This window comes from Cibotium barometz, chromosome 28, assembly GCF_041138505.1.
Source record: "Cibotium barometz isolate CiBa-2024 chromosome 28, ASM4113850v1, whole genome shotgun sequence".
Classification (NCBI taxonomy): Eukaryota; Viridiplantae; Streptophyta; class Polypodiopsida; order Cyatheales; family Cibotiaceae; genus Cibotium; species Cibotium barometz.
Genome location: NC_141073.1, coordinates 29,334,785 through 29,348,083, shown reverse-complemented (window position 1 = coordinate 29,348,083; position 13,299 = coordinate 29,334,785). Strand labels below are relative to the sequence as shown.

The following is a 13,299-nucleotide window of genomic DNA, read 5'->3' as shown; positions in this document are numbered from 1 at the left end:
CTCTCTCTCTCTCTCTCTCTCTCTCTCTCTCTCTCTCACACCACACACACACACACACACACACACACACACACACACACACACACACATATTCCCACTCTCTTTCTGACCCCTCGATGATGAAAAGGAAAGAGGGAGATGGTGGGGCACCTAGGCAACAAAGATAAGGTGTAGCTCAATAGCTCAGGGCAGCAGCTCAACAGTTTGGGCAAGATCATGCCAATCAAAAAAGTGCAAAGACAAAATGTGAGGAAAAAGAAAGCGATTGGGATTTTTAGGATCTAGTTATCTCAGGCAAGAGATATGGCAATCAGAAATGATTTTTCATTTTGTATTTTTTATTTAATTATTTATCTCCTCTCGGACCAGTTTTGTTTTCATTTTCATATCTCGATTGAGATCTTTTTATTAAAATTATGTATCTTACCTGAGATATTTTATAATCATTTTTCGTATCTCATTTGAAATATTTTATAATCATTTTTTGGATTTCGCTCGAGATAATTTATTTTCATTTACATATTTTATCTGAAATAGAATTATTCCTATCGCATTAGATAAATGACATGACCGGATCATCTAGTCAGCATCTCCATGTATCTGCAAGTTTAAGAGTTTACTTGGAGTATATGATGTGGAGTGTTGATATATAGTGCTAGTGAACAGTGTAGTTCTAAACACTTAGGTCACTGACTGGGTTGATGAGATTATGAGTGATAAACTACCACTGGTCTACAGACATGTGACAACCACTTTGGTAGACTATGTGACAACCACTTTGGTGTAAAGTTATGGCATAGTTATAGCAATAGCTTATGTAATCGAGTTCACACTATGAATCGAATTATGTATGTTATGGTATATAGTTATAGCGATAGCTTATATAGTCGAGTTCACAGTATGGATCGATAGTCAAGTTCACACTATAGTTATAATGACAATGTAATCGAGTTCACACAATGGATCGATCTTTGTATGCTGCTATAATAAGAGAGTACTTTCGCTTATAATATCCACTAGTATCTCTTTATGTTATGATTATATAGGAAAGAATAGAAAAAAAATCAACAATCCATCTCCCTTGTGTGCTTGTCTTATTCGTGTCTTTTTCTTGCAAAGACTCTCCCTTGCATTCTTCTCACTTCCAAGACACAAACACACACACACACACACACACAAGTGAATTATTCAAACGAGTTTTGTTTTCGTTTTCGTATCTAGACTGAGATCTTTTTTACTAAAATTATGTATCTTACCAAAAATATTTTATAATGATATTTTGTATCACCCGTGATATTTTATAATAATTTTTAGTATCTCAACCGAGATATTTTAGATTTCACTCGAGATAATTTATTTTCATTTACTTACTTTATTCAAAATAGAATTATTCCTATTACATTAGATAAACGACATGATAAACTTATCTACTCAGCATCTCCATGTATCTTGATCAAGATACGTGGAGATGCTGACTAGATGGCCTGATCATGGTGCCATGTATCTTGCCCAAGATATATCATGGCCCGATCATGGTGTCATGTCTTTGAAAGAGAGAATTTCTCTAGTAATTATTTACCCAACATACATGATTGCTACATATGTCAAACGAGATATGTAAACGTAGCAATGTAGCAATGTGTGATTGGTTATGTGTGACTCACCCGAACACACGAGTTCTGACCGCTTGAAAATGTCCCACTTTTATCCAAAATGTCCCAAAATACCCAACTTATCATTTTATCACCTGAAGTTTACTTGGATTATAGGATGTGGAGTGTTGAGATATATAAGCTCAACTAGTGTAGTGGTGGACAGTGATAGTTTCTACATTTAGGTCACTGGCTGGGTTGATGAAATTATGGGCAATAAACTATCACTGGTCTACAGACCATGTGACAACCACTTTGGTGTAAAGTTATGGCATAGTTATAGCACCAACAACAACTGATGTAATCGAGTTCACACTATGAATCGACTCTATATGTTATGGTATAGTTATACCGATAGCTTAAGTAGTCGAGTATGTTATGATTATATAGAAGAGAATAGAAAAAAAATCAACAATCCATCTCCCTTGTGTGCTTGTCTACTCCTGTGTTTTGCTTGCAAAGTGTCTCCCTTGCATTCTTCTCACTTCCAACCACCCACCCACCCACACAAATGAATAATTCACACTTCCCAAGCAAACACACACACACACACACACACACACACACACACACACACACACACACACACACACACACGAGTAAATAATTCACACTTCCCAAGCATGGCATTCACACATCTAGTAGGCACACAAGTATGATTTACAGGTCTTAAGCCATGGTACTTTCCCCATTCCATGCTAGTAGTGGTGAATACGCCATGGGGCTTTACCCTCAAGGCAGTGAACACCTCAAGGGCCTTTAAACCCTCAAGGCACTGAGCACCTAAGGGACTTTTCTAGTTTACAACTTTTACCTTGGCCATGTGTATGATTTAGGCCAAAACATTTACAAAAAGACATTTTTCTCGTATTTATGATGTTCACATTTTCAAAAATATCTTCATTGTCAAGACATTTTCTTATATTTATGATGTTCAAATTTTCATAAATCTCTTCATTATCAGCAACATTTAAAGAAAGACATTTTCTCATATTTATGATGTTCCCATTTTTCAAAAATATTTTCATTATCAGCATCAAAAATACCTTTTTGCATCTTTTTTTTTTATGCATCCTGTCCTTATTAGTATAAAAATACACTTAGTTTCTAAAAAGTAAAATGACGCCCTTGAAATTATATAATCTCAATTGTCAGCATATGCTCTTCAAGCTTAAGGGGGTTTTCAATATTAAAAAAACCAACCTCAACCGGTTTTATAATTAAAACTCCAAATTTTTAAACCTTCAACAATTTTTAAACTTTCAACAACCGCTTTTTTCACTATACTATGAACGCTGTATTTCTGTGTAGTAGTTATGATTTTTTCATGAATCTCCCGTTGTGTCATGTGGATTTTTCCTAATAATTTACATTTTAACTCTTCAACTGCTTTTTAATAATGTGAGCCGTGCAATTTATTTGGACTGCGGATGCTGCATATTGACATTTTTTCAGTAATCTCCTGGATTTTTCCACTTATCGACGATAAACTATGTTCATGAAAATATTCATCTCGTATAATTTCCACTAAGCAGTGGAGTCAGGGATATAACAATGTGATATCATCACATCCCGTGTAAAAATATGCAAGCACTGAACTATCAGGCTCTAGAGTCCTAAATATATTCTCTAGCAGCTCAACACTATAACAAAACCTAGGGTAAATCTGGTCCCACATCTGACCGTAACAGGTTTCACTCATCCACTATGCAAATGCATCATGATGAGAAGCCATGGTGAAGGCTAAAAGGGAGCAACAAGCAAGGTGGATAGAAAGTGAGAGATAGAGAATGTAATAGAAGTGAATGAAAATAACTCCTACTTATACTTATAAATATAAATTTATAAATTATTTCATTAAAACTTTAATAAAGTAATATATATTTTAGTAAAATTTTAAAAGAGTAATATTTATTTCATTAAAATTCCAAGAGCTCTAACACATCCTACATGAGGAGGTACTTCACCCCTTCAATGGTGATGGCACTCAATGAAGCTAGTGGTGGGTCATGACTTTGGGTTTTGTGAGGCTAGATGGATGCAATTTATACTTATATTTATTATTGTACTTAAAATATCTATAAACTTAGATTTATTTTAATACCTTATGTTTATACTTTAGCAAATAAAAGACACATCAATAAAATCTAATAAATAATAAATCATACTTCTATTTCTTGTTACATATTATTATTATATTATATTATTTACAAAGTTACTTATATTATTATTTATACTTAAATATATACTTAAAGTTATATTTATTTTTAAACTTATATCCATAGACTTAAAATTAATGACACTTCATTAAAATATAAGAAATCATAAATCATATTTATATTTCTAAGATAATTAATTATATTATTTTTTATACATAAATATATATTTATACTTATATTTACAATTGTACTTACTTATATTTATCTTTATTTTCTTACATATTAATGGGTTCGAAACACAATAGACTTAAAAAAATCACTAAAATTTATGAAAATGAAATTAAATTAAATATACAACACTTTTAGAGAAACATTTTTTAATATTCACTTGGAAGAATCAGAATTACATGGACTCTACAATTGGAAAGATGTGTGGAGCAACACACTGCTTGCATGTTTTGCAATGTTCACTTCGACTCCAAACCTTCCTACCATCCAACTTGAAATAAAAATTACAAGGGGAATCATTGGACATGAGTTGGATTTCCTGCCTCAGAAAACTAAGGGGCCAACGACTTTCTACATTGACGCTAAAAGGGTCATGACCCTCCCAAAGAATATTCACATCAATGAGTGCTGAATGCGTGCCATCTCGCATGTCTTGGTCCAAGCTGAGCCACTTCCCTCGTAGAAGTCGCCACCTCCTATACTTGAAGCAAATGCACAAAGTTTGTCTTGCAATGAAGTACCTGTCATAAAAAATATAAAAACAACAATCAACGATCGGTGTCTTGCAATGAAGTACTTATGAATAAAAACTATAAACAATTAAAGGCAGTGTAATCTTACCTAAAGGTAACGTCTGACACAGTGATTCTGTACTCAAAAATATCATTATGGTGAGTTCTCTTGAGATGCCATGACTCACTTAGTAAAACTGAGTCATCAAATCCTCACATGGACACTTGCATTGATACATAATCTTAGTTTTCTTTACTACTTCACAGGATCCAAACAAATGTGCAAACAAACCAACTGGAACAAACCAACTTAGATGCACATCTCTAGAGCCTGTGGAGGGTTTCATGGCAGCATGAACATCAATTTTTATCTTCACCCTACATGCTTCTGACATGTCTAAGCTAAGATTATACCATTCCTGGCTAGATAACGGTGGTAGTGGAATGTACTCTAAACTATGTCTCTCCCACAACATATCTGGAATCATAAAAGTAAACATTTTAAGATGCCAATTCGTTTGCACTCTTGTTGTCATAGATCAAGGCACCTATCTCTGCATGTAAAACATTTAGCTTTCCACTTAAGCACTCTACATTTTGCTGTTGCCATATATATAGGCAGTGATGTGTACGAATACACTTAGGACCGCCGAGGCACTTTTTCCCTCTTTAGGAGGTTTTTTTCCCCCGGCTTGTATATACGCCCATCATTCTAGGGCTAACTTATCTTTTGTACATTGACACAATCTAATACATTATGTGTTGTGTGCATTCTTGCTTCTTCTTCTCCAAGCTTTTGTGTGCTTTCCTGCAACCCTAATTCCAACAATTGGTATTAGAGCAGGCATCGGCTCCTAAGGTACGTCGCTGGCACCCTCCGACTCACGTTCTCCGATTGAGGTGAGCTTTCACGAGCGCTTGCAGGTCCCTTTCATGAGCGTTCTCAGAAATCGCATCTGAGGTCGTTTCGGGCTCCGTTTTTGCATTGCAAGTTCTGCACAGGTGTTTTCGTCATTTTCTGCAGAAATTTTGACAGTGCAGTTTTCTGCAAAACAGGCATACGTATTCTTTTGTGGACTGTGCTACATAGCACGAGTTGTTCTCTATTCAGTCTTTGCTTCATTATAGGTAGCTTTTGCATCACTTTCAGTCAGTGGCCATGACTGATAACAGCAATGATGTATTTCGCATGTTGTCTGTTGATGACAAATTGGATGGAGACAGCAACTACCCACTTTGGGCATACATGACGCAGCATGTTTTGGTTACAAAAGGAGTGTGGAACATTGTGCAGGGTATGGATGTACGTCCAGGTTCTGTGGATGTAGGATCTGTTGAGGATGTTGTAGGTTCTAGCAGCTCTACTGTCTGTTTTACCCACTGCTGAACAAGCTCGTTGGGATGGTAAAGATGCACAAGCTCATGCCTTGATTGCACTTTCTGTCAAACGTAATATCACCCCACATATTCGTTCAGCTAAAACAGCAAAACAGGCTTGGGATATTCTAGCTGGTTTGTATGCAGGTCGTAACGAGACAAAAATCTCTTACCTGCGTAAAGAGCTAGAATCGAAGATTATGCAGGAAGATGATGACATGAATGTTTTCTTGCTGAGATTAAAGATCTCAAGGAATAGTTTATTTCTGCAGGTGAGATTATTCCTGATCATTCTCTTGTGCAGACTGCTCTTGATGCTTTACCCGAGTCATATCAGACTTTTGCTTCCATGTGGAGACTTGTTACTAAGGACAGACCTGATGTTGTCAAGTATGATACGTTAGTCAACAAGCTCTTGCAAGAAGCGCAGTCCAGGCAAAACAGGGCTAGGCAACGTGCAGTTGATCACGCATTTGTTGCTGCCCAGCAGAGAAGAAGTGGTAAGGCAGCCCCTTCCACTATTTCTTCTCGATAGGGCTGAAAATGAGCAGGCTAGAGGTATGCTTAAATGGCTGGTGCAAACCTTGCGTGATAGTAAAATTGATACACCTATATCTAGTCGTACTCGTTCAGGTTTTCAGCATGCCTCTTATGCATCAGATTGTTATGCTTTGGCTGTGTCTAGTATGTGTGAAGAGGAAGGACCTCTTTCATTTGATGAGGCACAAAAATCAAAAAATTGGTTGGCTGCAATGCAAAGTGAATATGATGCTACAATGAAGAATGGTACATGGTCTTTGTGTGATTTGCCTATTGGTAAAAAGGCCATTGGATGTAAGTGGGTTTTTAAGTTGAAATGAAAGCCAGATGGCAGTGTTGATCGCTATAAAGCTAGACTTGTTGCAAAGGGTTATACTCAAGAAAAGGGCATTGATTTTGATGAGACCTTTACTCCCACTTGTCGTATGACTACCATTCGTAGCATTTGTGCATTGGCAGCTCATAATGGTTAGAATGTACATCAGTTGGACATAAAGACTGCGTTCTTGAATGGAGATTTGCATGAGGAGGTGTATGTATCACAGCCTCGTGGTTTTGTTCAAAGAGGGCAGGAAAACAAAGTGTGCAGGTTGAAAAAGGCTTTATATGGTTTAAAGCAAGATCCATGAGCTTGGTATGAAAAGATACATGCATATTTGACTGCACATGGTTTTCAGAATAGTCCAACAGAAAGCACTTTGTATACTAAACATGTGGATGATGTACATCTAATCATTGCTCTCTATGTCGATGACATGCTGCTCACAGGACCAAATGAGAGTCATATTGCTGATTTTAAGGCTGATTTGAATGCCTCTTTTGAGATGTCAGATTTGGGGCATTTGCATCATTATTTGGGGATACAATTTAAGCAGTGTGATGGAGGTATTGCTTTGTGTCAGGCAAAGTATATTGAGACATTGTTGCGGAGATTTGGCCTTGAAGACTGCAAGCCTATTGCTACTCCAATGGAGACAGGTTTGAAGTTGAGTCTTCATGATGCTGGTCCAGATCACTTTGATGTCACACTCTATCAGACACAGCTGTTGGTTGCCTCATTTATGTATGCATTACGAGGCTGGACATTCAGTTTGCAGTTTCACAGGTGAGGAGGTTTATGCATAGCTTAGGGTCTCAGTATTGGAAGGCAGTTAAATGCATCTTTCGCTACTTGAGTGGCACCATACATCTTGGGTTGTTTTATCCTAAGGGGGGATTGTTGCCGCCAGATTTACATGCTTTTTTGGACTGAGATTGGGCTGGTTGCTATGACACAAGAGTGTCCACAAGTGGTTTTTGTTTCATGCGCTCGGTAGCTCATGCATATCTTGGTTGAGCAAGAAGCAACCTACTGTGGCCACTTCTAGTTGTGAAGCTAAGTACAGGACAGCTTTCACAGCTATGGTTGAGTGTGTGGCTGAGACGGCTTATGGGGCTAACTTGGGTGTTGGACAGGAGTCTGCCACCTCTATCTACACTGACACAGTCAGAGCGCATTGGCAGTTGCGAGAAACCCAGTTTTTCATGCTCGCACAAAGCACATTGAGGTGCATTATCACTATGTCAGGGAGAGACCCTCAGCAGGAGAGATCAGCTTGGTCTATGTGCCAACACAGGACAACCTCACTGATCTTTTCACAAAGGCGCTTCCTGGTGAGAAGTTCGAAGCTTTTCGCAAAGCTTTGGGCTTGCTCTCCTTTGTGGACTGATCTACTTCAGGCATGGCATTTTTCTATACATGAGTGCTAGCTCTCGGTCACACCATCACTCTCAGGGGGGATTTGTTGCCATATATATAGACAGTGATGTGTGTGAATACACTTAGGATCGCTGGGGTACTTTTTCCCTCTTTAGGAGATTTTTTTTCCCCTGGCTTGTATATACGCCCATCATTCTAAGGCTAACTTATCTTTTGTACATTGACACAATCTAATACATTGTGTGTTGTGTGCATTCTTGCTTCTTCTTCTCCAAGCTTTGTGTGCTTTCTTACAACCCTAATTCTAACATTTGCTATTCATATACAGAGTTGATGGATATAAAACTACAAGCAACAAACATGCTTGTATTAAAACTCTATCTAGACTCAAAGCACAAGAACACAAAGCATAGAGATATAAACTTACTGTTAGACTTATGTCTCGCACTGAAGTTGTCATGATGCACTCTAATCTCTTTGTGCGCATACAGACCTGCGGAATAAAAGCCTCTGTTATTGTACCATTGGTATGTCTCCTGAACTCTATGATCCAATTTAACTTAATGTATTGATTAGGGATCCAATTACCTTTATTATCTCTCCTATTAAACACCTCCACTGTGAATATTACTGATATTCCTCCTTCTTGAAGACATCTGCAATAAAAAACAAAGCACTAAATTTTATGATTAATAAATATCTATATTAAGATTGTAAGCAACAAATAAACATTATAACAACAAGAAATAAACAGTAACCTATTGCTTTGATTCACACAATCTTGTTGCTTATAACCTATGAAAATGAACATAAACACATCAAGACAAAACATATACAAACCCTAAACATATGATCATGAAAGAATAATTTATAACATGAAATCTGACATTTCTCTATTTTTTAAAGTTATGGACTCTATTATTTAATTGTCCTAAGAGATTTGGATAAAGATATGACAAAAAGATCCATGTTACAATGGATCTAGAATCCCAACTCTCTAATTGGTCAGGCCAATCTTTTTTTATTCACTCCTAAAGGGCAAAATAGAGAGTCCATATTTCTCCTAATGGAAAACCATCACTAGTAAGCTTAAAAAACATAACATCCCTACCAGTATAACGCCATCTCATAGTAATTAAGGAATATCCAATTTTCATAAATGTTAGGGCCATGCCTATTCTCTCTCTCTCTCTCTCTCTCTCTCTCACACACACACACACACACACACACATATTCCCACTTTCTTTCTGACCCCTCGATGCTGAAAAGGCAAGAGGGAGATGGTGGGACACCTAGGCAACAAAGCTTGATAAGGTGTAGCTCGAGGCGGCAGCTCAACAGCTTGGACAAGATCATGCCAATCAGAAAAGTGCAAAGACAAAATGTGAGGAAAAAGAAAGCAATTGCGATTGTTAGGATCTAGTTATCTCAAGCAAGAGATATGGCAATCAGAAATAATTTTTTATTTTGATCTCACCTACGATATTTTTTATTTAATTATTTATCTCCTCTCGGACGAGTTTTGTTTTCATTTTCGTATCTCAACTGAGATCTTTTTTAATAAAATTCTGTATCTTACCCTAGATGTTTTATAATCATTTTTTATTTTTTGGATCACTCGAGATAATTTATTTTTATTTACTTATTTTATCTAAAATAGAATTATTCCTATTGCATTAGATAAACGACATGACCGGATCATCTAGTCAGCATCTCCATGTATCTTCAAGTTTAAGAGTTTACTTGGAGTACTTGATGTGGAGTGTTGAGATATAGTGCTAGTGAACAGTGTAGTTCTAAACACTTAGGTCACTAGCTGGGTTGATGAGATTGTGGGCAATAAACTACCACTCGTCCACAGACTATGTGACAACCAGTTTGGTGTAAAGTTATGGCATACTTATAGCACCAGCTCATGTAATCGAGTTTACACTATGAATCGACTTCTATATGTTATGGTATATAGTTATAGCGAAAGCTTATATAGTCGAGTTCACACTATGGATCGATAATCAAGTTCACACTATAGTTATGACGACAATATAATCGAGTTCACACTATGGATCGATCTTTGTATGCTATAATAAGAGAGTACTTTTGCTTATAATATCCACTAGTATCTCTTTATGTTATGATTATATAAGAAAAAATAGAAAAAAAAATCAACAATCCATCTCCCTTGTGTGCTTGTCTTACTCGTGTGTTTTGCTTGCAAAGGCTCTCCCTTGCATTCTTCTCACTTCCAAGACACAAACACACACACACACAAGTGAATTATTCAAACGAGTTTTGTTTTCGTATCTAGATTAAGATCTTTTTTACTAAAATTATGTTATCTTACCAAAAATATTTTATAATGATTTTTTGTATCACCCGTGATATTTTATAAACATTTTTCGTATCTCAACCGAGATATTTTAAATTTCACTCGAGATAATTTATTTTCATTTACTTACTTTATTCAAAATAGAATTATTCCTATTGCATTAGATTAACGACATGATCAACTTATCTACTCAGCATCTCGATGTATCTTGATCGAGATATGTGGAGATGCTGACTAGATGGCCTGATCATGGTGCCATGTATCTTGCCCAAGATATATCATGGTCCGATTATGGTGTCATGTCTTTGAAAGAGAGAATTTCTCTAGTAATTATTTACTCGACATACATGATTGCTACATATGTCAAACGAGATATGTAATTGCTACATATGTTGAACGAGATATGTAAACGTGGCAATGTAGCAATGTGTGATTGGTTGTGCGTAACTCACCCGAGATACTCCGGACACACGAGTTCTGACCACTTGAAAATGTCCCACTTTTATCCAAATTGTCCCAAAATAGCCAACTTATCATCTTATCACCCAAAGTTTACTTGGATTATAGGATGTAGAGTGTTGAGATATAAGCTCAACTAGTGTTGAGATATTACTTGGATTATAGGATGTGGAGTGTTGAGATATAAGCTCAACTAGTGTAGTGGTGGACAGTGATAGTTTTTACATTTAGGTCACTAGCTGGGTAGTTTTTACATTTAGGTCACTAGCTGGGTTGATGAAATTATGGGCAATAAACTATCACTGGTCTACAAACCATGTGATAACCACTTTGGTGTAAAGTTATGGCATAGTTATAGCGGCAACTAATGTAATCAAGTTCACACTATGCATCGACTTCTATATGTTATGGTATAGTTATACCGACAACTTAAGTAGTCGAGTATGTTATGATTTTATAGAAGAGAATAGAAAAAAAATCAACAATCTATCTCCCTTGTGTGCTTGTCTACTCGGGTGTTCTGGCAAAGTGTGCTTGTCTACTCAAGTGTTTTGCTTGTTGCAAAGAGTCTCTCTTGCATTCTTCTCACTTCCAACCCACCCACCCACCCAACCACCCACACAAATGAATATCTCTCTTGCATTCTTCTCACTTCCAACCCACCCACCCACCCAACCACCCACACAAATGAATAATTCACACTTCCCAAGCAAACACACACACACACATGCACGCACGAGTGAATAATTCCCACTTTCCAAGCATGGCATTCACACATCTAGTAGGCACACAAGTATGATTTACAGATTGTAAGCCATGGCACTTTCCCCATTCCATGCTAGTAGCGGTGGTGAATAAGCCATGGGGCTTTACCGTCAAGGCAATGAACACCTTCAAGGGAGTGAAAATCCCTACCCTCAAGGCAGTGAACATCTCAAGGGCCTTTATACCCTCAAGGCACTGAGCACGTGAGCCTTTTTCTGGTTTGCAACTTTTCCCTTGGCTGTGTGTACGACTTGGTCCAAAAAATTTGCAGAAAAGACATTTTTCTCATATTTATGATGTTCACATTTTCAGAAATATTTTCATTATCAAGATGTTTTCTCGAATTTATGATGTTCCCATTTTTCAAAAATATTTTCATTTTATCAGTATCAGAAATACCTTTTTTTGCATCTTTTTTTTTTCAATGTCAGCAGTGCAAATTATTTGGACTGCGGAAGCTGCATATTGCCATTTTTTCAGTGATCTCCCGACAAACTATGTTCATTAAATTATTCGTCTCGTACAATTTCGGCGAACGCTGGAAAGGACGGATGTACGAGACGAATAAATATACACTTAGTTTCTAAAAAGTAGCGGTGCATCCATATTTTTCAAGAGAGTTTACAAACAGATAAACAGAAGCTAGAATTTCATTTCAAAAGCTGTGTCGTGGCTCTCAAAAATCACTCGCGACCCCCTCCAGTTACTTTATGCACTGCATTCTTTACTGCATCTCCGGCCTGCAAAGAGAGAATTTAAGGCCTTCAGGGATCTACACTACAGGCCATGCCAGCTTCAAAGAAGCGGGGCGAAGCATGGACAATGCCATTCGATAGCAACGTACCTGCTGCAAGGCGTTGCCCGCTCCATCTTTGGCCTGAGCAGCCTTCTCCTGAGTGGCGTGGGCGGCCCGCGCGGCCTTGTCCTTCGCTGCTCCCGCCATTCCCTGCGAAGATGTTCCACGAATCAGCGGCCGCAATATATATCAAAATAAGGAGACCTAATTAACATGCAGGCTACCGCTCAGCTTACGAATACCTGCGCGTTGTGGTGGGCTTCGCCGGCCTTCTCCTGGCCATACTGCTTGGTCTCCTCCGCCTTGTGGGCGGTGGCGTCCTTGGCGTGCTGAGCCTGATCAGCCATAATTTGCGTGATCCTTGGTGCTTCAGTCTTGCAAGATAGAGTACAGCCGCTATGTGTTTGAAGCCAAAGTATATTTGCACAGCGCTGGAGAGGCTCTTTAAGTAGAGGCGAGAGCAAGCGCATGCAAACACTCATGGCGACACGTTGCCTGCTCACCATCTCGCACGGTTGTGCTCGTCCCTCAAGCTAAGGTATCTCTTGCTGACATGTGGCCATACGAGACCACACACAGGGTAGACACGTAGACTCGGCGCTCCGCTTTCACTGTTCATAAGGCCTGGGAGTCCGCACACCTCATTCAAACATGGAGGTTTCACCATATGCCATACGCCCAAACTGCCCAGTATCATTTTTTGGCCCAAGCTATGAGCTCTCGCCTAGAGGGACAAGTAGCCCTCATAGCTGAACGTAGTATTGCACCTGCGCATTACTGCGGCCA

The 13,299-nt window shown here is 38.0% G+C and overlaps 1 protein-coding gene across 1 annotated transcript; it reads right to left on the bottom strand.

Moving 5' to 3' along the window:
- Positions 1-12,205: 12,205 nt before the first annotated feature.
- Positions 12,206-12,908, bottom strand: LOC147622719 (uncharacterized). Its single transcript, XM_086822684.1, has 3 exons — positions 12,756-12,908; positions 12,562-12,663; positions 12,206-12,457 (listed from the first exon to the last, which is right to left on the bottom strand). Exons 1-3 carry the CDS (start codon positions 12,858-12,860, stop codon positions 12,401-12,403), a joined length of 264 nt encoding a protein of 87 aa, XP_086678810.1. The 5' UTR covers positions 12,861-12,908; the 3' UTR covers positions 12,206-12,400.
- Between the last annotated feature and the right edge of the window lie 391 nt (positions 12,909-13,299).

Excerpts from the sequence above, each read along its gene's own strand:
- LOC147622719 (XM_086822684.1), bottom strand. The coding sequence starts at position 12,860 with ATGGCTGATCAGGCTCAGCACGCCAAGGACGCCACCGCCCACAAGGCG. Across the intron at positions 12,664-12,755 it reads AAGCCCACCACAACGCGCAG|GGAATGGCGGGAGCAGCGAA; the intron begins GTATTCGTAAGC and ends ACATCTTCGCAG. Across the intron at positions 12,458-12,561 it reads CGGGCAACGCCTTGCAGCAG|GCCGGAGATGCAGTAAAGAA; the intron begins GTACGTTGCTAT and ends CTCTCTTTGCAG.